Source organism: Sphaerodactylus townsendi, linkage group LG08, assembly GCF_021028975.2.
Source record: "Sphaerodactylus townsendi isolate TG3544 linkage group LG08, MPM_Stown_v2.3, whole genome shotgun sequence".
In the NCBI taxonomy this organism is placed as follows: domain Eukaryota; kingdom Metazoa; phylum Chordata; class Lepidosauria; order Squamata; family Sphaerodactylidae; genus Sphaerodactylus; species Sphaerodactylus townsendi.
Genome location: NC_059432.1, coordinates 61,062,356 through 61,088,503, shown reverse-complemented (window position 1 = coordinate 61,088,503; position 26,148 = coordinate 61,062,356). Strand labels below are relative to the sequence as shown.

Sequence of the window (26,148 nt, the reverse complement as noted above, 5' to 3'; positions counted from 1 at the left end):
GACTAAACCTAAAACCTTTACAACATTTTAATTGTAAGCTACAACTGTCTAAGGCAGCTATGGTTTTGGATCTCCAAATTCCTGCACTGGAATTCTATGATGCCATATTGCTTAAGCCACTATAACTATACCACCTTAAAATTGATAAAAATGGACAAAAACTGGAGGTAGGGAGGATGACCAATTGAGTCATGATTCTGTACTCCCTGAGGGCAAAGTCCCATTTCTCCCAATAGTAGAAAACTCTTCTTCTCAAAGCTTGGTCTCAAAATGTGCTGAAGCAGAGCAGGCATGGGGAATGGTTTTATAGTGCTGGGCTAAGATCTAGAAGACCCAGCTTCAAACACCCAGTCTGCCATGAAGCTGGTTTGCCTCAGGCCAATCATTCCCAGTCTAACTGACCTCACAGGGTTGTTGTGAGAATAAAATGGATGAGGAGGTAAACAATGCATGGCACTTCAGAACCCTTGAGGAAGAGAGATATAAATAAGGAATAAATGATTTGCTAAGGCACAGCAGGCAGCACAGCTGCTGTCTGTTCCTTATCCCAGGAAAATTCCTGCAGCTGCCTCCATCTCCCTGAGCTTTCAGAGCTCCCCAGTCTGACTGGTGAGGACTCAGCTATGTTACAGGTGATATTACAGCATAGGTGGCTGACAGAGCACAAAACTACAATAGTAAACACTCAGTATCTGTGTACATACAGCATATGGCTGTTATATCTCTGTGTGTGCTGCTCTGCGCAGCTTCCTCAAACTGCATCCTATTTTTAGCAGTGTTTGCTATATGACCCTCATGCGTTGTAGTTGCATATACTTTTCCAACAAGGCTCTCCATATCATGTGAGAATTCCAAATGTGTGATTCTTGTATCATTTCTTAGAACAGTACCTATATGTAATCCATTACATTCCTTGGTTTTCTAAGCACAACACGCATGGAACATAGATGCATGGGGAAAATTTGGAAACAAAGAAATTTGGAAATAAGGCAACAAAGGTTATCAAAACTGTAATGCATATAGTGCTTTTAGCAGGAAATGTACATATTGATCACCAAGTGGATGATGAACCTTGCCAAGAAGACCTTAAAAGTTAAAAGGCATAGACCATCAGGTCACGTACACATTAGCTATATTTGTCCCAAAAGACATTATCTGCTTGGTTCCTTGAAAGCAATTTTAACTACAGCAGAACTGAAAAGAGAAGGTGCTATTTCTGAAAGCTTTTGTCAGCTCCGAAAAAGCATCTCCTCTAACAATTTGGGGTGGGAGAGTGAAAACAGTATAAAATTGACTGCCCATTCCCAGCAAGGCCATTGCCTTCATTCTTAATTGATTTTAGCATATTGGCCATGTAGTACCAGGACATATCAAATTCTATGTGTGACCTTCAACGGGGATCAGTTCACTGGAAAAACCATGCTCTGACATTATATAGTCCTTATTGATGGCTGCTTGCACTGATGGGTACCCCCCCCCCCTTCCAGGAGCAAGTTTAAAGGAACACTTCTAACAATCTTCTGGTTAAGCTAGGCACTAGCATTTCTCTTCCTCCCCACTGGCTTCAGTCTACATGAAATCGGATGAGAACAAAAGGATTCAAGCACATAAATGACAGAAAGGACTTTCCTCTGGATAGTGTGGTCCAAGATTTTGTTTTCCTTCCCACTTCTTGCTCGATTAGGTGATTTTAAAAATTGAGTAAGATCAGACAATGCCAGCAAAAACTGGACTCCTGCTCAGGTATGTGCTTCAGATCCTCCAAGGAAGGCAAACTACTCTGGCATACCAGTGAGAAGGCCCTTCTCATTCACTTCTGCCTATCTTACCATCCCCTCTGAAATTCTGTCAAAGAAAAGCAAAGGAGAGAAGAGATGACAACTGGTGTCAGATTGCAATGTGGTCCATAACATTGTCATTGCTTTTAACTAGAAGACTTGCCTTACTGTGCTATAGTGGCAGGAAGTCTCACCACTCACCTGGCACCTGCTTAGACTCTTTCATTTCTTGTATATCTTTAATGTACATTCTTGTAAAGGCTGAGAAGACAGGGTCCAAGCCCCATAACAATGAAGGTACTTCTTCTTCCACTTCCATGGATATGGCGAACATTCAGAAACAACCCCAGTCATGGATCAACAAGCAGAACAGAGCAGACTGCAAGGCTGAAAAATAAATAATGAATAATTTAAGATCCTCAAACATTATAGTTTCCAGACTAACAGCAGTATTACGACTTACAAAAGCAACACAAAGCTACTGCTGTTCTGAACTACAAGATAATGAACTATTCCAGAGAAGTATGATAAAAGGAAGTCCAATCAAATTAGACTTTCACTATGGTTCCCAATGCTTCACAAATTTGTCAAGATTATATTTAATTATCACTGTTACTATATCCATGGTTGCACATTCTACCAATTTATGCAACCTGTCATTTGGGAACCTTTGGTGAACTTTCTCAAGGGAAAAAAATATATAAACTAGGAGCAATATAAATTTCATCTTCTGTCCCATCCCGCACCAAGTAATTGATAAAAATAGACTTCACTTTCATTTGCTGAAAAGTAGCTGGTGCAGATCTTTTATCTTAGAAAAGAAAACTAGCACAAACTATTCTGGCTTCTCAGTGGCTCACAGGAAGTTTGTGCAAAAAATGCAAAGCACGCTGGAGGTTAAACTAATTTTGAGAAACTCCTAAGGCAATGTTGCAGGTGACACTGCATTTCTAATTGCTACTAGAAGTAAAAACCCATCAGCAAGGAAAATAGCAGCTGTTAATTAGTGGAGAGTGGGGTGCAATGCATGCTTTGACCTGTCTGAATTCTTTGCTTTCCAGTCCTGGATATCTGCTTTGGTTAACACTACCAGTTGTCCTGCCTTTGCTGACTCTTTGCCTTGACTTCCCACCCCCACCACTCCCGGCTACACAGAAAGGAGAGTGCTGCTGCTTTTCCTTTAAAAAAATCTTGCATTGCAAAGCAGCAGTGACAGAGCTGTTTGCTTTGGCTTCTTCCACTACCAGGGCTATACAGAAAGGGGAGTGCTGGTGCTTTTTCCCTTGCAAAGCAGCAGCAAGCAGGCTGTTTGCCTTGGCTCCCCCCCCCCCGCCCCCGGGCTACACAGCGAGGGGACTGCTGCTGATTTTCCTTTTTTTAAAAAAAAAATTCTTGCCTTGCAAAGCAGCAATGATAGGGCTCTTGTGAGAGAGTACATGCCAGAGAGACATGGGGTAATCCATGTCCCTGGATGCCATCTATCTGGTCACATGGGGTCGCAAAATGGTCCCCACAAACTGAAGCCTTCTGTGGGCCTGCCAGGCGCACCTTGGCCTGACCCCACAAGAGGCCAAAGACGAGGCAGTAGAGCCGGCACCGATGGAGGTTAAGCAGGGGTGGCAGCAGCAGCCAGCAGCGGTGGGTTGTAGCAAGCTGTGGGCCCGTGGGTTGCTATCACCTCCACTGACTCAACCTCCATTGGTACCGGTCCTGCTGCCTCTGAAGATGAGGCAGCAGGACCACCACCAATGGAAATTGAGGGGGGGGGTGGCAGCAGCCTGCGGGCCTGCAACTTGCCCTGACCTGCCGGCTGCTGCTGCCCCCCCCAGTTCAAGTAGGCCATGGGGGGGGGGGGAGCGCCTGGAGCAGTTGTTGCCCCTGGGCATCATCCCCCTCCCCGATACATCTCTGGGCTCTTGACTTTGGCTTCCCCCTCCCCAGCTACACAGTGAGGAAAATGCTGTTGCAAAAAAAAAATCTTGCCTTGCAAAGCAGCAGCAACAGGGCTCTTTGCCTTGGCTCCTTCCCCACCCTGGGCTACAAAATGAGGTGAATGCTGCTGCTTTTCCTTTAAAACTCACCAGTCACCAGTATGGAAGGACAAGACGACCTTTTCCCTACCAGCTAACACAGGAATCCCTGCTCTGAACCCCCAACTGCCCCCAAATTCTCTGTTGCCACCCTACTGCCCACAAATTCCTCACTGCCCCTTTGATATTACTATCACCCCCATGGGGGCAGTACCACCCACTTCGGGGATTCCTAAGCTAGAGAATTTTTATTTTCCTTTTCTCAGCAGTACCACATGAAATGTGTGGACCAACTGGCCTTAGTCAGATTTAATAAAAAAGAAAATGCACACAAACAGGAACTATGGTCTAGTGACTAATTAGGAAGGCTATTTTTAATATATTTAATTTGCAAGAAATTCATCTCAAGTGTTCAGATCTGCATTAAGATTTCAGTACTGACTTAGAAATCAGTAAATAATCTCAAGAAGTGTGGTTGGTCTGTTTTATCTGTATAATTATATACATATTTATATATGTGTGTGTGTGTGTGTAAAATAAACATGGACCAAGACATTTAGGTATATGTTGTGTTGTTTCAGCTGTCCTAGTTATTCAGTTGATCCTTCATCCACAGTACGCAGAATAGCGGAGCTGATCCATGGCATGTTACATGAACAGGAAACCCGGTAGGATATTGAATGAGGAAGAAACTTCAAAATTAGTTTCTTCTGTTATACAAAACATATTGCATATTGCTCCTAGTTTCACTGACAAACACAAACCCCCTCACCAGATTAAGGTGTGCATCCAAAATGGGAGCATCTATAGAAAACTGCCTTCCTTGCTCTTTAAGACACAGGGAATAATTTCAAATCATGATAATTGAACCTAGTATTGTCAACTTTGACTGACAGCACTTCAGGGTCTCAGGTCAAGAAAGATCTTTCCTAACACCCATTCCCTGAGCTTTTTTAAATTGGAAAGGCCAGAAATGAAACCTAGGATGCTGGTTCAATTCTTGCACCATGGTCTTTTGTCCCATGCCCTTGGCTCAATTAAAGAAGAAACTGAATAATCAATTGTGAGATTGTGACAGGGCAACTAATAATATAGAAAGTGGCAGAATTTATTTATATTTTACAATAGACTATAACCCTAAGAACATAAGACAGAATTATGGGGTTCAGAGGAGCACTTTAAAGATTTGCAGGATAAAAAGTGGCCTTTGCAGAAGTAATACTTGGATAATTCCGTGCCTTCATCTCGTAATACAGCCCTAATCATTGTTATGTGAGGTATAAAACCTATGAACAAAGCCAACCAGCTTGTACTGCCACAAAAGGCAACCCCCTCCCTAATACTGGAGAGAGGGGTATTAGTGGAATATTTACAGTACACCTTTTCACGTGATTTAGCTAAGCCATTTAATATCTATCAGTGGAATGCTTTTTCTCAGGCTTTCACATGAATGGAGTGTTGAGTGGTTTCCGGGCTGTATGGCCATGTTCTAGCAGCATTCTCTCCTGAAGTTTCGCCTGCATCTGTGGCTGGCATCTTCAGAGGATCTGATGTACGAAAGGAAAGCAAGTGGAGTATATATACTGTGAGGTCAACAGGTGAGGCCATCTGAATAGAAGTAGCTTGGCATGTGAGTCACAATGAAGATAGCAAGGTCAATAAGTGAATGCATCGGCCAGGTTACTCTACTAAATAAATTGTGGGATATTCAGTGGTAGCATATGTTTTTCTATTGTTATCCCATATTTCTTCCACAGAACTGAAGGCACCACTGGTGCTCCTGTCCTCCATTTTATCCTTGCTTCTACTCCTAAGTTTGACTGAGAGGGACAAGCCCAAAATCATCTAGGAAGCATCATGGCAGATCTTAAGCTGTTATATAAACCACTATACCATGCCTTCTAATTAAACAGTGAGGGGTATATAACAACAAGATAAGAATCTGAGAAAAGATTCAACATCAGCTCTCTTCATCACAGGGGACAGCTACAAAACATAGGTGTACTTGATATCTGAAAACAAATATCCTTCACAAAACTAACCCAATACACTTTGAGAACTACTATCACACCCAAAAGAGCCATAAATTTGCTTTTTTAATTGAAGGGAAAAACGGTGATGAACAGTTTCTCAGCCACGTTGGGAAAAAGGTTGGGCTACAAATACATACACACACACACGTGCACACACACACTAGGAATTTGCTCTTGCTCCATCTCTGCATCTACCTGCAAACACAACATGTCATCTCCTGCCAACTTTACTGGCCACAGTTTATCTATCTGTGGACAGATATACAACTCCACTACACAAAAAGCAAAGAGTTGAGATCTCAACAGAAGGTTTTTAAAAAACTGAGTCAATTGATGCCGCTTCTAGTTCTTCTGGACATCAGTTTGGACTTCAGGCCTGTAGTGGAAAAAATTAAGAGTGGAAAATAACTGTACTGCTGCTTCAGATTCACCAAAGCTGTGACCTTTTGCAAGGAGATAAGACCCAGGTATTGGGTGGAGGCAGTAACCATCCTGACTCCCCAAAAGTTTCCAAGGTCAAGAACAAAGGAATCACATTCCAATTAATTAGCAGATGATCTTATAAGCCTTGTCATCTGTGATAAACTGGAAGGTTTAGGCTGTAGATAAATTCTACCATTTATCTTACACTGACACTCTGGGTTGCCTGACTAGTAACAGGGTTACATGATGAATTGACATCACTAGCCACAGATCTGATTGGTCAATGGGCCCTGGCCAACTCAGACCCTTGGCCATAAAGTTTAGGATTGTCAGCCTAGTTTTGTGTGTTGTTGGTGCCTTTGCCATGGCTCCTTGATATATCTTTGGACCTTGTGAACTCACTCTGCTAAGACATGCTGATGGTCAGTAAGAGCGAGCTTTGAATGCCGGAGGATTTCAGCAGGAATGATACCATGTTATTTTGAACCAATGCAGTTTCCTTGGTGGTTAAATTTTTGTTATTTTAACTCTTTATTGCCTATTGTTCTTATTGAATATTCTCACACAATAATACATTACTTCAATTATACGTTGTGGTGTGTTTTTTTCCTGATGCTTTGAACTAACTCTGGTACCTAGGCTCACATGGTTGCACCTACCCACTTAATTGATTTGTGAAACTCATGCTGCAAGTGGTCTGACTTGCAGTGGTGACTCTCTTGACTTTAATCCCAGGAAGGCTGGAAGCTTGCCCCTTGGTTTCTGGCTGTTTGGGTAGTAAAAAGGGGCTGGTAGCAGCTAACAAGACTGAGATGTAAGGATTCATACCCCTTGGACTAGGAATTTTTGACATGTTGGCAGCTATGTGGGATGGGAATTGATGCTTGAAGTTAAAAACACAATACTTTACCATGCTAAAGATGGCAGGGCAGGCCCAAGGACAATAGCATAGCATGCTAGAGGGTTCAAAAGGGATTGGAGTGAACTGGCAAAAACAGAAACAGACTTGATCCATATCTTTAATTAATCTGTTCAAGATGCAAAGGTTGAAGGATCCAGAAAAATTTAGTCTTGCTGTTATACTGCTGTGGAGGGTATGTTATTGTTCAAACATTTAGAAACTATCAAAATACAAGAACTAATTGTTCATTACCACTGATTACAGGTTTGATAAAAGAGCATAATACTGACTATACATTACATTATCAGTAACATGTTGATACTGGAGAAGTTACATATACATGTGGAATGCCATTCTCTGGTTTAGTTCTAAACAGCCAGAATAAGTGGCATAACAATCCCTTTCTTACAGCTCTTCTTACACTGTCAAAACCCACTGCTTATGAAAACAAGCACTCCAGGAAAAAGCCATCATGAATGAAGGAACAAGCCTGTACAGAACTTCTGTCAGAAGACTGTAGACAGGATATGAATAAAAGAAAGAAACTGGTTGTGATGGGTTTTCCGGGTTGTGTAGCCATGGTTTGGTGGATCTTGTTCCTAACATTTTGCCTGCATCTGTGGCTGGCGTTGTCAGAAGTGTATCACAGTCTGTCTATGATACACCTCTGAAGATGCCAGCCACAAATGCAGGCGAAACGTTAGGAACAAGATCCACCAGACCACAGCCACATGGCCCGGAAAACCCACCACAACCAGTTGAATCCAGCAGTGAAAGCCTTCGACAATACAAAAGAAGTAAATCCAATGATGACAACTGAAGTAAATCCAATGATGACAACACATAAAGCTGAATAAAGGATGGATCCCACTCACCCAGATACATACCTCTCTTTGTTTGAAAAGTAAATGTTTCTCAGTAGCAGAAAATACCAAGATACAAAAGCGAGCTGTTAAGCCCTGCTCACTAGTCATGCTGAGCACATACACAGTGCACGCTTGATTTTTCTTTATACACAGAAATGTTCATAACACATTTGACATGTCTACAGGTGAATGTGTACTTTAAACTCCACAATTGTCTAGGTACCGGTTCCCAGTTTAATTTGTAAAGTAAACACATTTTGGCTCTTTCTTAGAAGCAGGCAGAACAGAGCTAAAAGGAGGTAGAATTAAGAGGGAAACTTAAGTGAGCATGCATAGCAAGGGATTAAATCAAAGAGCTGGGCTTAAAATTCAAAACCATAAAATCAAAAGGGGTAACTTTTTCTTATGAGTAGAAAGGGTACTTTACACTAGAGACAACTAGAATAGACTTCAAAAAAACCTGAAAATGTCAATATTTTGACACTAGTTTATATCAATCATCTCTCAACCCCACCAGCGAGGATTTACAGTAGCTAAACCCCTTGTTTCCAAGCAGTGTGATCTGACACCCCATATCGAGTGCCACTACCACAATGAAACCCCCCTCCCCATTACAACAGTCAGTAACACGTGCCCCAGTGAAAACTGTTCACATTGCTGGAACCTATGATATTTGAGAGTCCCCCCCTGCGGAACAAATTAGCAGCACATCCTTCCAAGTAAACGTGAGCAGGACGAAGCTGCACGAATCATGCGAAGACCTCGAGGATTTTTTTAAACAGTCACACTAATAGCATGTTATGAATACTTTAAACGAGCCGCATTTTTGATACTGAAAGCTCAATCAGGGGGTGCGTTAACAGTAATCCACCTTTTAAAAAAGGAAAGAAAATGCTGCCCCAACAGCCTCCCTTTATTTCATTCCAAGCAGCCCACCCAGTGAAAGGAAATAAACCCCACTCCTTTTTTCCTACCTCAAAGTTTCAGAGAAATAACTTGAAACACCCCCTCTCAAAAGGGAGGACAACTTTCTTACCGCGCCCTCTGAGCAAAGATGCAACCCGTTCCCTCCATCCAGACCCCGCCAATTTGCTCGCCGGAAAGTTCAGGACTATCCTATTGGCTGCTTTCCCCTTGACCCGCCCCCTGACATCATCCACAAGACCAAAAAACCGGAAGGAAATCAAGTTATGACTACACCTGCGGTTTCGAGTTCTTTCCTGCACACCTCCCCCCCCCCCCCACTTAATTAAAATAATAATTTTGCGTATTATCTAACTGTGGCGAGACGGAAGAGTCGTGGGCAGCCCTGCCTGCGGGAAGGGCATCACACACAGCGCTCGGGAGCTAGTGCGCAGGCGCGCCGCGAGGGAAGGGTGGCAAGCGTAACTACACCAGAGCGGATTGGGAGGGGCGCGGCGGAGCGGCGAGGGATGCGCGCGCACGCTCTAGGGGTGGCGGTTTGGGAAGGAGCGAGGTGCGCTTTGAGGAACTTGCGTGGGGGGAGGAGAGGAAGTCGGCAGAAGGAGGCTGAGAGCCCTGCCCGCCTCCCGACCCGGAGGAGACGGAGGAAGTGAAGGACGGCGGCACATCTCTGCTCGCCTTGAGAGAAGTGCGGATTAGCGTCGGTGTGTTTATTCAGCGTCCACAGGTAGTCGGTTCTTTCGCTCGCTTCTTTTACGCACCCCTTTGGGCGTGTGGGGGCATATCAGTGACGGCTACACGTGTCGTGGAGTTCAGACGGGGGTTGCTGCCCTGTTTCGTGTAGGCGCGGGGAGTTTCTCGTGCCGCTCCCCGAAATGCAGTGATTCCATTTTACTTCAGTGAGTCAGGAAAATCCACGTCTTAGTCGTTTAAGGCAGCGGCCAAGTTTCTTTTCCGTCTTCCTGGGTAATGAACATTCATGGGCTGAGTAAATTATTTCTGTTTTTTTTTCTCATCCACCATTATAGGCGAAGAAGAAGCGTTTCCAGTCGGAAAAATAGACTTTCTCTCCTCCCTTATTTCTCCATATGTGAAGGAGCATGCCACGTTCTCCACATCCTTTTATCCCTTTCTCACAACTTTGGACTATTGCATCGCTTATCCCGAAGAAAAAGATGCTTGTCCCTGAGAATGATGCTTGTAATCTACGCTTCTAAATAAGTACTGTTGGAGCAGTATTTGGATATAGTCATCTGTCCTTCCCTTGTTTGGCATAAGTACTCTCTGCTAAGCATTGGATTTTGTGCAAAAAAAGAAAAACAAGTCAAAGTTGCTGATGGGAGTTGTACATTATCTGGGCCTTGCCTCATGTTGTGACATTATGAACCAGAAACTAACAACCATGTAATTCTTAGGATACTAAAGCTGGAGTGGAATACAAGAATCCACTCACCTCTGTTATCTCCTCCACCTGATATTGGATTGTTCTGCATTAAATCCAGAAACCTGCTGTGAGAACCTGTGCTCTTCTCTGCTCTTTTGCTGGCAGTGTCTATAAAGAATTGTCATGTTACAAAGCAGTCGCAGTTAATCTGTTTGGATCCTAACGTGACAAAAAAACCCATCTGCAAAAAGTTACTGTTTATTTAATCTGTCTCAAGCTACATAAAAAGCTCAAAATGTCATTCTTTAACTTCCGTAAGATATTTAAGTTGGGAAGTGAAAAGAAAAAGAAGCAGTATGAGCATGTCAAGAGAGATTTGAATCCAGAGGACTATTGGGAAATTATAGGTGAACTGGGAGATGGTGCTTTTGGCAAAGTATTCAAGGTAAGAAATATTTTTCTTTGTATTGTCCTGAAATATTTGTCTTTAAATATTATTCTTCTCTAGATTTGTCGCTTGTCTATTTCTTTCATACTGTATCTCATAATTCAGATAAAGTTTGATGAAATATTGATTTAGTTCTTCAAGTTGATGTAGAGGCGGAGGGTTTTTGAGCTGGTCAGTCATAATTATTTTTGTCATAAGTGGACATCAGTCACAGTTCTTAATCAGTGCCTAGAATAATAGAAACAAGCATGACTCTTAGGTCATAGGTCCACCCTTTTCTACTTGATTGTTGCAGAGCTGTTCAGTTGCTGTATGTCTTATTTTCTGGAGCGTGTTTCTTCTTTATCCTCCTAGATAGAAGAAACAGGAACTTTTGTTCTAGGGCCTTAGGTTCTCCTCCTATAACTGCTTTTGAACTGTTATACAAATGTTAGCTTAAACAGCATGGCACTGTTCTGGTTGAAGTAAAATAAAATCCAGCTGTTTTTTCTCTAGGTTGACTTTTCTAAGGGTTTTTACACAACCTTTTAAGTGATATCTGCTTGTATGTATGTCTCCAACTTTCCCTCCCCCCCAGAAAGTATTACCAAACAAAAAATGTTAATAGCATATTTATGAAATAATTGCTAAAGGAAGAAGGCTATGAATTGAAACATTGTTGTTGCCTTTGATGTTCATAATGTTGTTTTATGGTAGGAGGGGAAATATCTGATTCTCATAAAGAAAGGTAGCATTTTAAAATATGAACTCATCATAGGCAGAAATGAATCTAATGACCAGTGTAAGGGGAGGGGGAGAGCAATCATGTGTCTAAAAGTAGCATAACGTTTTGTTTCAGACAGTAGTCATTCTCATATCCTATGGGAGCTGTACTGGTGTATTGCTTTTCTGACCTTGCTTTCCTAGTTGCTTTAAGGAAAGCTAGATATGGAGCTGTCCTTTTTGATTCACAGCTCACATTTCAGTAGCTTTTCTGAATGCGTCTGAGTTAGCACACCTGTTTTAGTTGCAGACAATCTGAGTTTATAAAATGTTATAAAATATTAATGCATCTTTAAATGGGAAATGTTTGTAGTGGTGTACTGGAAGTTGGAGCGGGGGTGGTGGGTGTTGAATGATGTCCTTATGGCTGTACTGTAAGCGTTTAGTATATTAGACAATTTTGATACCAAAACTTACTCCTTCAGTGATGTGTAGGCATTCCTCACAGTTGCTGTTCATGTAACTTGTTCTTGCTGATTTTACCATGAGTGCAGAAGGGAGCCTTGATAGAGTTAATTCATAATTCAGACCTCTTCCAATGAAAACCAGATAGTTTCTTCATCACACTGTTGCATATGTTAAATAAAATGTTGCCAGACTCCTGTTGCATAGGCGAGAGAGCATCTGGTTCCTGAGACTGCTGAACGTAACACAAAAATAAAATTGTCATGTTATCAAAATCTGGATGTTTTGTAGATCTTGTTTTAGAATTTTTAAAAATAAAACTGCTTTTTGCACACTGTCACTACCTTTTGAAATAAAAGAATGCATACTTTCTTACTGAGAATATTGATACCTTTTGGTTTGTTTACTGAGATTTTCCATTTTTAATGCTATCAAAATTTACCTGAATGTTGCAAAACCTATTTGGTTCTTTTTAAATGAGACTAAACATGTTTCTTTTATACAGTTATATACAGTCTATGTCTGATCAAATTATACCATTGTTTAAAAACTTCTAGAAAGGGATATCAATTACAATACTTAGGAGTTTAATTGGTTATAAGGGTTTTGTTTTCTTGTTTTTATAGGTAGCATTAGAATACTGAATCCATGTCATCATTTGAAATTATCTGTCAAATACTGAATGTCAGACATTTTGAGTTCCGTTAGTGAGTTAAAATACAAACCAACTTTAAAATTGTTTGATTTGATTTCATCTGTATTTGGAATTTAAAAGATTATGGGGTATATTAGATAAAAATGAAATTTAAGTTAGGCATTTTCTAACGCCCAAATATAGAAATTCTATTCTTAGTATTTTTTTAAAAATCATAGAATCATCTAGCATTGTGTGTATGTTAAACAAGATTTCTATGGTTAGTTGGTGGTATTTACTTTTGATTACTTAAACAAGAACCAGACCTTAAAAACTGTTAAAGTGTCACTGTCCTATTGGTACAGTTCATATGTGTGGTTTCATGTTTAGGTTAGATAGATATTAATTGCAATGTCTGCTTCTTAATGATATTCAATTTAGACCTTGTCGGAAGTTTGACAGTGAAGTAGTAGTAGTATACTGGATGACAAATGCACAGTCACAGTAGCTGTAATTCTAAGCCAAGAATTAGAAAAGTGGTAGCGTTGTTTTTTATTTCATTAAGCCAATATGCGCATTCAGTGTATATACCAAAAAGGTAATAATTTGAATTCCTCAAATCAAGATGGTGTAGTATGCAAGTTGCCTTGTTTTACATTAGTCACTTATTAGTGAGGTACTTCATGAGTAATCCAGAGACTTCCTCACGTTCATGTCTACCTTTCACTGATAAGTACTTTGTTTTGTAGATGTAGAATGTATTCCTGATCCACCCATTCCTTTACAGAGCAGTCATCATTTTTCAAGGTATGAATTAAATCACGTAAATTATGAATAGCCCAAATTGTGATTAACTTAGTTTCTAGGGTTCTTTGGGCCTAAAGTACAAATTACACCTGCCACAGGTCAAACCCAATGTCATTTTAGACATAATTTTGCCACAGGGAAGATGACGACATTACAATTGATTGGTGCCACTGCTTTGTGGACCAATCAGAATTGGTCGCCAACAGCAAGTATTTAAATGGTTGATTTCCCTCTAAAAAGGTGTGGGTGTAATGTGTACTTTTGCTCTGCATGTGTGGATGCACTGGGTTTCCTGAAGCTTAAAAATTATTTTGGAGTAGTGACATGTTCAAATATGTGTTCCTTGTTCAGCCTGGCTTTGCATTTATGAGTTGCATATGGAACTAGGAACCAACTTCTTAGGTTCTGTGTCATTTCTTTCTATAATTCCTGAGATGTAGATATGATCATCAACTGTATTAGGTCCCAATTTTTTTAAGTAGAGGCACATCCTTGTGATTGCCTATCACTGTGTGTGCGCGCATACACACACATATACAGTGTATATATTGGTGTATCAGACTTGATCAAGTTATGAACTAAAGTGTATGTGTTTCTTATTTTTTAAATTTTACTCATTTGGTTTATAGTCCACCTTCCTGGCCTACATGCAAGGTGGATTACATAGTTAAACAATACAAATAGTGCAGTATGCATACAATTAACAATGAAATAAAATGGAATTCCAAAATTAAAATAGAGCACTAAATTGTACACTGTATATTTTATTTTATTAAATTTATGTCCCACCCTCCCCGACTGAAGTTGGGCTCAGGATGGTGTACAAACATATTTAAAAACACTCTACCAGTTCATAAAACTCACTATTCATGCATAACATGAAAAACTCAAGATGGCAAGAGCATTACAGCCTATGTGAAACTGCCCAGCCCAGTTCGAACAGAAACCCTCATTAAAGAACTGTCTGAGCATGGGAATAGTCAAGAGAAGGTTAACACAGAGTGACAAGATGCTTTGATGATTCATTGTTGTAGGGAGTTGGCAAATGGTATTGTGACATATGAGTGGCCTCAACCAAATGCCCAGCAGAACATCTCTATCTTACAGGCTCTGCAGAACTGTTTTAAGATCTTGCAGGTCCCTGGTGTCAGCTGAAAGAAAATTCCACCAGGCTGGAGCTGGGGCAGAGAAGGCTCTGGCTCTGGTTGAATCCAATCACACAACCATGCACCCAAGGACCACCAGGAGATTTTTGTCAGAGGATTAGAGTGTCTTCTGCAGGCAATATGGAATGATCCAGTTCCACAGATACGAGGATCCCAGACTGCAGGCAATATAAAATAAAATATAAAAATATACAGGAATGATCCAGTTCCACAGATACGAGGATCCCAGACTGCTCAAGGCCTTGAATATTAAAACCAATATCTTGAATTTGATTCAGAATTTCACTGGCAACCAGTGTAGCTGTCGGAGCACAGGTATTATATGTTGTCTCACTGACACACCAGTGAGAAGTCTAGCTGCTGCTTTCTGGACCAATGTTAGCTTCCATCTGAGTGTCAGGGGCAGACCCGCATAGAGTGAGTTACAGTAGTCTAGCCTGGAGGTGACTGTCACCTGGATCACTTTGGCTAAGTCTGGGTGTGATAAGGAAAGGGTCAAGTCAAAGATGGTAGATGGTGATCTTTGCTGTATTGGTGACTTGGGCTGCTATAGATAGAGAGGACTCCAGAGTCACAGGCTTTTAACAGATTTGGTTGGTTGTAATGCTGAATCACCAACTCTCGGCAGTTAGAAATCCTCCATTTAATTGCCTGGACCCAACCACAGGACCTCCATCTTTGATGGATTTAGCCTTGGTCTTTTCTTTTCCAACCAATCCGTCATGACCTCCAAGCTTTGTGCCAGAACATCTGAGATGGCAGGCTTTTGGCCATTCATCAACAGAACAAGCTGAGTGTCATATTAGTGACAGTTCAACCCAAAGCTCTGGAAGAGCTGCGCCAAAGGCTGCATGTAGATATTAAACAACACTGGGGAGAGGACACCACAGACAAGTGGATTCCTCTGGACATCCTCCCCACATGTGTCATCTGCTGTCCCCGGTACTGAAGAAATGAGGTCAACCATTTGTTGTTCCCAAATTCCAACAACAATGATGCAGTGGGTCAGAAGATCATAATCGACTATATCAAACACCACAGTGAGATCTAATAGTACCAGTAACATTGACCTGCCTTGGTTCAGCTGCATCCAGATCCCAACTGTGATGGCAACCAACAGTTTCCATCCCATGCCCAGGACAGAAACCAGGATGGAAAAGATCCAAAATAGATGCATTCTCCAGAAATACTTGTAGCTATTCCTCAACCACCCTCTTAACTATCTTGCCCAAAATGGGCTCGAGCCTGGGTGGTTGTTGGCTAGAGCCATGACATACAACTGCCTCTTTTAACCTTCCAGGGAAAACTACCTGCAATAGAGCAGTAGTTGACAGTTTCCAACAGGGGCCCAATAGCACCTCATGACTGGCTTTCACAGACCTTGAAGGCCCAGAGAGCAAGTGATAGGTCTTATTGTTCTAAGCACTCTGTCAACATCAGATGGAAAGAGCAGATCAAAGTGGTTCAACATAGGACCAGAGAAAACCAAGGGGCCTCCTGTTCCCTTACTGTTTCAGGTGTTGGATAGGAAGTTATGGTGAAGTGACAAAACTTTATCCACAAAGAATCCGCAAAAGCCTCACAACCAAGTGCCAATTCATTAGTTTTAGATCCCATTGGTAGGGATGTCAAGGATCGAATCACATTAAATAATTGTGCTGGGCGAGAGTTTACAGATGCAGTCGAGGGTGCAAACAATCTCGTTTGCTGCCTTCAGTCCCATCTCATAGGATTTCATAAACACTGACAATTCCTGATTCTGCTAGTTAAACCTAACACTCCTACCCAGCCAATTACTGGCTCTTCAGAAGTGTGTACCCCCTGGCAAACTATTTCCTTTCCTACCCTAGCAATAATTCTCAACGCTAGATCCAAACCCTTTCACTCAAAAACAATCCTAATACTAAAACTGTAAAATAATATTCACACAACATACAGTGAAATCTGCTTTAGACCATTTGGTCCTTGAAGCAACTTAGAAGCAACTTAAAAGCATCTTCTCTTCTCCCCCCCCCCCCCCCCCCCAATTTTCAAGGTATCTTTACTAGGCTGCTCTGCATCTGATAGTCAACAAGCCATCAACATGCTGTGATCCTGCTGTTTTAGCTCTTTCCTTGTTTAGAAGATAATGCATGCTGAAATGGAATCAATATAGTATGATTTGGCAAAGTAAACAAGCTTACTAGAAATGCTGAGGACTGTACTGCAATAGGAGCAGACTGGAGGGTTTGAAGCAGAGACTGAAATGCACCCCAAACATATTTCCAGCATTTACTTTACAAATAGTAATGTAGAATCTCTTTCTGAAAACTAGACATAAAAATGGGGAAGAAACAATGTGATACAAAAATGTTTGATTTAAATGTGATAATGAAAAGGTAACATTGCAAAGTTAATTGATCAAAACAATGAAATTTGAGTGTTGAATTGAAATAAGTAAGGCATGTACAGTAATGAAAATCATTTGTTACTACTTTGTTATTTGTTTGCAGCTAAAATCGTCACTATTTCATTCTTATTTAAAATTACCTTGTATGATTTCCTGGATCATTTCTTGAGCTAAGACCAGCAAATTGTCTAAATTTGCAGTAAGACAGTGGAACCATCTCAATATCTATCCTTCGTTAGCAATACAAACTTTGCCTGGTCTGTTTCCTACATAGGCATACCTAAATGTTAGTTTCAGCTGCTCCCATCTTAAAGATGCAAGAAGATAAAACATATCAAACAACTACAATGTCTGCATCAGTATGAACAACTTTGACAGAATGTAGTTCTCACACTGTTCATGGTTTCACAGAGTATAAAAGGAGCATGCCAATATAACATGCTAGGTACATACAGGCTGTTCTGTGACTAATATTCATCAGGGAAAAATAATGTTGGAAAATTGTACTAAGATGGTTTATTTTTATTTTGGAAAATTGTACACAGATGGAGAGATCCTATGCAACTCCAAAGCTTTCATACCAACACCTAAATTCATAGGATATACACAATTTATTTGCTTTGGTATTTCCTATAATTTTAAAACAATATAAAAATAGCTTATTCTTCCATTTCCTGTAGAAAACATGATAATACAAATATACCAACAAAAGCAATTCATTCTGGAATCTGACCTGACCTGAAGGCAACACTCAGCCCCCAAATGTTCAATATGTAACATGATCACCAACAGCAGTGCTTAATTTTAATGGACTGCTTGCCATTAGTGCCAAGTCTTTGGGGAATCTTTTCCATCAGAACTAAAACATGCATAAAAATTTATACAATAAAATAATTTATGGTATTGGGATGCTGTAGCGATCTTGCAAATTGGTTTGTCTGACAGCAGTTGGGAGTCATAAATAAGCGAAGTTGTAGCTTTCAGTTCATTATCAACAATAATCAGACTTCCTTTGACATTAAAGAAGCCCTGGCAATAACTTCTTAATCAGACTGTACTACTTCATTCACTCTGCAAATCTTACATGCTGCTGCTACTCCAACCATATAGTTGTTATATTCTGGTATTGTGACCAGGATGTAATTGTGACAGTGCACAGTCAGTGCCTTGGAGATGAATGGTCGTGCTAATAGAGTGGTGCAGTGAACACTGCATTTATCATTGGTTCACATCTGTCATTCGAGGTTCTGTGTCTGAATCCAGGAAGAGAATAAATCATTTGCATAGTTCTTAAAAGGTTATTTTTTTGTTCGGAAATTTGGTAACATAGAGAGAGGCATCATATAAATTCTCTGAATTAAAAAAATACTTATCCTCAGATTACTGAGGATGCATGAAATCTCCAAGATTTGCACTAAAGTTATATTACAGGCCAAACTGATAAGGAAAGGTAGAATAAGCAGTCTGTGTTTTCAGGAAAGGTAATTGTTCTAGTTGTCATTATTTCAAATAATACAAATTACTGAATCCTCTATTAGAAAAATCCTCTATTAGAAAATGTATTCCTTTAAATGTATATTCTGCATTTGTCCCCAATGAAAATCCATAGAGGCCTATCATAATTCTCCTCTTGTGTTCTCTACTCTTGCAACAACAACTTTGTGAGGTTGGTTAGGCTCAGAAATGATGATGGACTGAAGGTCACCCAGCAAGTTTAGGAATTTAATCTGGTTCTTCCTCATCTGATACTCTAGCCACTTGATTACCTTATATTTTTAAAAACTGTAATATTTACAAAATATCCCTATGTGTACCTTATTTTAGAATATAGATGTAAAATGTTCTGTCATTTTTATTTGGAAGAAGATTGCTTTTTGTAAGACATAAATGGAAACCAAAGCAACTCTTGTCCTCAAAGATTACCAGGATGTATTGGCAATTTAATCTTTATCTGGGGTATAATGATAATGTTAATGTCATCATGCTAGTAAAAACTGATTCAGTTTACTTTTCTTCCAAAGGAGGATGAATGTGAACTGACAGGATAAATTCCATCTTTGGTGGACCCAAAAACTCATGACAGAAGAAAGGAGGATTTAAATGAGGAGAGAGACTTTGATTAATAGAGCTATTTTTTTGGCAAGGCATTGTTCTAGAACTTGGATACCTCCCATTTAATTACTGACCTGGCTGGACTCCACTTGTATCTCATGATGTTCTGCATCAGTACAGCACAAAAGACCTATTTGCACATAGAGGAAACTGCAAAATAATTTGGGGCTGGGTAGCAAGGTTGGACCTCTCACCCAAACTTTGTGCTTCCACCCATTGGATACAAAGTGCAAGTGATGCCTGTTTGTTACAGTACCAAAATAAGTAGTCCCAGTAAGCCCCATCCTTACCAGCAAAATTGGGAGATAAAGATTATAGTTAATAGTCCTGTGCATGCTGGACTCTACTTGTGTGTACATTTTATTCACTTTGTCAAAGATGTGTATACAGATCTGATCTGATGTTTGACTCTGTAAACTCTCATGTTGTAAATTGTACATTGCAATCTTAGGGAGAGTTACTACAATCTAACCTAATTGAAATGAATGGGCTTAGATTGGAGTATACGACTGCACTGGTAGTTTTAATTTATGATATGGTTTTGAGCTTAGAACAGTATATTCCAGCTCTTATGTTAACAGTTGGAAATTTTGTAAATAATAATTAATATTAATTTCAACCTGAAAGATTCTTACTTGTATTAAAGTGATGAATGCATGTCAATCTTGGCTTCTGCAGGGGTTTTATATTGCAGAATCATAATTGCTATATTCTTCTTGATTTATCAGCTAGCTCTTTTTCTCCTTGGAAAAGGGCTTTACATAACAATGTCTGCTACTAAATAAGCCTATCAGAGATATGGATTCAAATTTACTTCCATGTAGCAAAATGTCAGTTGTAAGAGTGACAACAAGATGTTTTTAGAAGCAAGTAATGAGAAAAGTTGCTTAATGCTGTTCTTTGTTTTAATACAAAGAAACTGTTAATGATGACCATTTTGTTTCATTTGACATTGTCTTTAGCTTTCCACATCTGTCATCACAATGTAACCTCATAATCCTTTAATCTAGGTCATATTACAGCATGATTATAAATTATTACACAATTATCTGCACACATGAGTGCGTACACTTGCTGTTAGGCAAGACCGAACAGCATTACACAAAGATGATTTGTAGAACCCACCTATTCTGTATAGAATGCAGGCCAGTGCTCCTATTCACCATATGTATAAATCCTTAAGACGCTTGGTTCTGACTTAATGTTTGTACTTTAATATTTGCTAACCTTTTGCAAAATGAAAGGGCTGAATTGGTCACCTTGGCTCTGAAAAGGAGGTGCTGTTACTCAGTAGAATATCTGCTTTAAATGTAGAAGGCCCTAGTTTCCATTTGGCTTATCTGATTAGGCTGTAAGTCTGGTAAAGGATTTTCACATGTTTTGTAAGGATGAAATAGCTCCACATATTTAAAAATAATGCTTTAACAGTTCAACTGCATTCTCAGTCCGTTTAGAATGGCTCTTTAAAAACTTGGTACTGATTTTAAGAATTCATGTACATTTTTTTTCTTTACATGGAGAAGAGTCTGGTTATTTGTCAGGTTTATGCTAAGAAGTTTAAGATGTGGTGAAACTGTTTTCTGTGAGCTTCCCTTAATTATACAAAGATGGGTAGAGAATCCAAGCAATTTGATAAAATAAAAGTGGGCGAATTGTGTATTGGTGATCCAAATTTCTGTGAGGGTGGTAGATTTGAATTGTGGGGAAATACTCCAGAGTAGGGAAGTTAGAATTGGGCTAGGGAGACTAACATTGAATTACCTACTCTACATGAACCTTCTGCAACACTTGGGGCCAGTTGTTCCTTTTCTACCAAATAACATAGGGACATAGTCACACCCAAATGTTTAACAGATGTGACTGGATGTCACTCCACACCACCAAATGTGGCCAGTTGGAAACCCTCCACTGGACTGTCCAGACCTCGCTACTAGACCTCTGATGGATTCAACCTTAGTTTACTTTTTTCCATCCATGCAGTCACACCCTTCAAGCACTGTGCCAAGACATCTGGGGTGGTGGCTGGCTGGCCATCCCTCAATAGAACAAGCGGTGAGTCATCAGCATGCTGGTGACAGCTCAACCCAAAGCTCCGGACAGACTGCGCCAGGGGCCACATGTAGATGTTAAACAACATTGGGGAGAGGATAGACCCCAGTAGCACACCACAGACAAATGGATGCCTCTGAGACATTCTCCCCCCATGTGTCACCTGCTGTCCTCAGTTCTGGAGAAACTAGGCCAGCCATTTTAACGCTATACCCCAAATTCCACCAATGGCAAGGCAGTCTGTCAGAAGATTGTAATTGGCCATATCAAACACTGCAGTGAGATCTAATAGTACCAGCAAGGCTCACCTGCCTCGATCCAGCTACATCTGGAGATCAACTGTGATAACCAGCATGGTCTCCATCCCATGGCCAGGGCAGAAGCCAGACTGGAAGGGATCCAAAACCGTTGCATCCTCCAGAAATGCCTGCAGCTGTTCTTCAAATGCTGTCAACTACCTTGCCCAGAAATGTTAGATTCCAGACTGGGTGGTAGTTGGCCAGATCCTTGGGATCTAATTGTGGCTTCTTCAAGAGCAAATGCACCACTGCCTCTTAACCTCCCAGGAAAAACTCCCCAAGATAGGGAGTAGTTGACAGTTTCCCACAGGGGACCCCATAGTACCTCACGACTAGCCTTCACCAGCCATGAAGGAAATCGGTCCAGAGAGCAAGTGATAGGTCTTACAGTTGCAAGCATTCTTGTCAACATCAGATGGAAAGAGCAGATAAAAGTGGTCCAATATAGGACCAGAGAAAGCCAATGTGCCTCCGGTTTCCTTACTGCTTCAATTGCCGGGAGGTCGTGGTGGAGCAGCAAGACTTTATCCACAAAGAATCCTGCAAAAGAATTCTCACAGCCTAGTGCCAGTTCATTAGTCTTAGATCATATTGGCAGGATTGAATCACATTAAATAATTGCGTTGGGCAAGAGTTTTTGCCTCACAAGGATGTGATATACAAATAAGAATAGCTTTATGGAACTGCTTCTGTAAATGCTTCTCATTGTGTAGACAGCTTGCCTAATAGAGCTCTATCTGCGATATAAATAGTTTTTCAGATTCCCTCCCCTTACAAGGAGCATAAATCAATTGCATGTTTGTGGGCACTTCTTCCTGACCTAAGATATGCTTGGTGGTCGGGCACCAAGGGCAGACTTAGTGATATTTGGGCCCTGAGCAAATGTCCAGTATGGGGCCCCAAATCACCAGTCCACAGCCCTCCATCAGGGCCAACCAAGTGGTAGCCCTCATCCTGTATCAGATGGGCAGGAACCACGGCCGGAAGTCAGATGCCTGAGCCCCAGATGGGGCAGGTGTAAGTAGTGCTGACAGCATGTTCTTCTTTCCCTGCTTCTTTGGAGGGGTGGGACTATAGGAAGTTAGTATTTCCCAGATGCAGAGCCTGGGGCAGCTGCCCCTGTTGCCTGTTGCTAAGACTACCCCTGAAGGTAATGGTATTACAGTTTCCCATCCTCGCCTGTTCAGCCATGTGACATATCTTGTACCTGTTTGCCCCACTGATTTCCTTGAAAAGCAAAGTAAAAGGGGCGGTATGTTTCATCTTGACCTAGATAATGAATGTAGGCCACTACTAAAGATGTATGAGGAAAATAATGTGCTTCAATATAGATGGGAAAAATATAGAGGGAAAAAGTGTAGTCATTGCTATGCTGTAAATATAAGTTTTTGAATGGTAGGCAATCATACTTGAGAGGAAGCAACAGAACCACAAAAATTGCACTGCCAAGTCTGTTGCTGGTGCTGAGGGTGTTGGTATGGAAACATCAGTGAAAGCAGTTGAGGCCAGAAATAGCCATGAAAGCAACCATAGCCAACATGAGGTACAAATCAAAAAGCTGAATTCAGTCATAGTCAGAGATGATTCTGTGGCCTTATGGAGGGCGGCCAGGTTGGCTCAAGGACCTTTTAAAGCCTCCAAGCAAAAAACCTGTGGTTTGGAAGCTCCAAGGGAGGCTATTAGTTCAACAGCCCGGACTGGTCTGGGTTCCCACATCTGAGGGAAGGGTATTAGAGGAGCTCATGGTGGCTGCACCACCAGATAGTACCTTATTGAACATCTTGTAGGTGTCTAAGGAGGAACCAGCCTGGCCACACCCATGTAGCCAACTGTGCAAAAAACCTCTTCCTGTTTCTGAAGCTTTTGTGAACATTCTAGCAAATAAGGTACTCTGGAGGCCGTTCCCAGCCCAGATTCTTGAGGAGGCAGAGCCTGACAATGACATATTCTTCCCACTGCCATTGTTATTTTGTGATTCCTTTCCCTAGAACATAGAGTGTATGTAAATGATACCCTTGCATTTGAACGATTGAGGCTTCAGTTGATTCAAAATGCTATTGAAAAGTATCTTGATGGCTTAACTTAAACAATAAGGGAAAACATCCTGCCAGCTTGCTTACATTGGATAATGAATTTTTACAGATCACAATTCAAAGTAGTGGTAATTACCTGTCCTACAAAGTCTGCAATGGCTTAGGACCCAGGGTATATATATACACATGAGCCTGCCCACCAAGTTAGATATGCCTAAGATATGTTTATCTGTATGCTTTCGGTCTTAGGAGGTCAGGTAAGCAGGCATCTCAGGTATTTTTTTCTCTGTTGTGATAACATGATTATTAAGCATTAGACACCAGGTGAATTCATTTTATTTTTTTCAGGATGAATTTGTGTTGATTTGTTGTCTTGGGAGTGAGTAATCTCTCCTCTTCTGTTTTGTTCTCTCATTTTATTTTGGTAGAATGTTTCTATAAGTTTTTTAATTAATGTGTGTTTGTTTATTGTGCCCTTGTTTTTCTCTGATGTCATTCCTCTTAGTGATTTCTTTATAACTTTTATTATAGTACTGGTATATGTGAAATATTTTAAGTAAGTGTTGTGCATGTCAATACTTTATTGTTATGCAGTAGCTTCTAAAAATCTGAATAAAATGGAAGGTATTGCACTCCTAATTCACTTAATTCCTACTTCTTCATTCCATCGTGGCCATTATACATGGAGGTCAGCTTAACAAAGGAGCCAGTTTAAAAGTGTGTTCGTACTCAAGGATAGGGGAAATGAAGGGAAAGGGAGGAATGGGCAATACTAGGGGCGGCTCCCTTCTGTTTGTTTTCTTGTTCCATTGTGAATGCTGCAGGCTGTTGTTAGTTATGAACATTTTGAATATAGCTGTCTGAAACAAAAAAATTACCATTTGTTTGATATTTATAGGCTCAGAATAAAGAAACAAATGTCCTGGCTGCTGCAAAGGTGATTGATACTAAATCAGAAGAAGAATTGGAAGACTACATGGTTGAAATTGATATCTTAGCATCCTGTGATCATCCCAATATTGTGAAACTTCTAGATGCTTTTTATTATGAAAATAATCTTTGGGTAGGTATCTGCTATTGTTTGGTTCAGCGAAATATTGTGAGTCAATCCTTAACTGATCACATTTTGTACAAATGTGTGTTATCACATTTAGAAAATACATTGTTATGCTCTTTTGTTAGACATAATTACCTAAGAAGTGGACATTGCACTTCCCATCAGTGGACTCATAAAGTGAGTTCTGTGCACCCATTGGTAGGAAGCGAGTCTCTCACATTCCAACCACTTTCCCAGCAACTGAGGAGCAAGCCGGCCTGATGGGCAAGGCAGCAGAAAGCCACCCTCCCCCCCAAATCTGCCAATGCCTTCCTCATTGCCCCATCACCCTCTGCTCGCTCCCCATTCCCCTGTGCGTTTCCCACCCCCGCAGACCAAGTTGGGCCCTGTGGGGCATCAGTGGGTTGCCATCTCTAAAGAGGATTTCTGGTGAGCAGTAAAGGATTGTCTACATTCCTAACAATTAAAATAAATCATGTTAAACAAGCACACTTAGTGAACTTTCTCAGTTTTCATCACTTTTTTGGATCTTTGGAGTCTAATTTTCTTTATGCAGAGTTGGGTCTACATTTTGTACTTTTTTTTGAGGGGATACACAGCTCTGCCCATAAGCATTAATTAGTGGTGTTCAAACCTGGAGAGAATGCTTTTTGGGGAGGAAGCTAGAGTTGCAGTAGTTTTTGTGGGCAGCTTGCAAATTATCAGATATGAATTTTCTCTCTGTTTTCACAATAGAAAGAGCTAATCTGGTCATCTGTCGCAGCAACAAAAAATGAAGCTATCGGTTAGACCATAATCAGAAACCTTAGCTCCTATGGGTAGCACAGTTTTTTTTATTTAGTTTATGTGCACAGCTGATGAGCCAACACATGATATCAGTACTTTCATTTTTTTAAACAACTAAATGTTTTATTTCTATGCAGATCCTGATTGAATTCTGTGCTGGTGGTGCTGTGGATGCTGTAATGTTGGGCAAGTGTAATGCTTTTCTACAATACCCTGTTGGGTATTTCAGATTTATTTAACATGCATATATTCTGCTTTTCTATTCTCAGAAATACAAACAATAAACCTTTAGGAAAAAATAATTAAATACAAAACTCTAAAAGCAAAACAGTTCATAACCTCTGCAGCCACCAACTATTCTGAACATTGTTATTTGGTGGCCAACCAACATCTTCTGAAATATATTTTAGAACTCCCCAAGCTGTAAGGAAATTGGTGATCCCAGTAAGAGAGATCATCTTGGTGCACTCGAGCAATTGCATTAAAAGCATTTCTCCTTGTGAATACTGTAGGAAGTACATGTGAATTCTTGTGAATACTGTAGGAAGTAGTTTGAGGAGACTCCCAGCAATCTGACCAGAGCCAGAAATGTTTTTTTAAAAAGAATAGGGAGAAACAGTCTCCTGAGATGGTTGATTTCAGACAACGAAGAGCTTTAAAGATCAATGTTCTAGATACATGTGGGTTTATCTCACAGCTAGCTACTCATCATAAGGCAAGCTGTTGCATTTGCATTAACTGCAACGTCTGAGTTACCTTTAGGAGAAACCCATGAAGCACATTGCAGTAGTGTGGATTAGCATAGTGATATCCCATTTGTCTAAATGGGATGTATGACAAATATAGGTGGTGCTTCTAGCCA

At 40.6% G+C, this 26,148-nt stretch overlaps 2 protein-coding genes across 6 annotated transcripts in view; one reads left to right on the top strand and one right to left on the bottom strand.

The window, feature by feature from the left end:
• The window catches only part of STN1 (STN1 subunit of CST complex), a 34,567-nt gene extending 25,410 nt beyond the window's left edge, over positions 1 to 9,157 (bottom strand). For 2 of the 3 annotated variants that reach the window (XM_048505926.1, XM_048505929.1), the window contains exons 1-2: positions 9,006 to 9,136; positions 1,980 to 2,165 (exon numbers count right to left, since the gene is read on the bottom strand). In XM_048505926.1, the coding sequence (XP_048361883.1) occupies positions 1,980 to 2,112 (133 nt within the window). In that variant the 5' untranslated portion in view covers positions 2,113 to 2,165; positions 9,006 to 9,136. Of the gene's footprint in view, positions 1 to 1,979; positions 2,166 to 9,005 lie in introns of all 3 variants that reach the window. The other variant, XM_048505927.1, reaches the window with a different exon arrangement.
• A 327-nt stretch (positions 9,158 to 9,484) lies between these two features.
• Positions 9,485 to 26,148, top strand: part of SLK (STE20 like kinase) — a 51,085-nt gene continuing 34,421 nt past the window's right edge. For all 3 annotated transcript variants that reach the window (XM_048505242.1, XM_048505243.1, XM_048505241.1), the window contains exons 1-4: positions 9,485 to 9,682; positions 9,984 to 10,784; positions 24,342 to 24,506; positions 25,424 to 25,472. In XM_048505242.1, the coding sequence (XP_048361199.1) occupies positions 10,635 to 10,784; positions 24,342 to 24,506; positions 25,424 to 25,472 (364 nt within the window). In that variant the 5' untranslated portion in view covers positions 9,485 to 9,682; positions 9,984 to 10,634. The remainder of the gene's footprint in view (positions 9,683 to 9,983; positions 10,785 to 24,341; positions 24,507 to 25,423; positions 25,473 to 26,148) is intronic.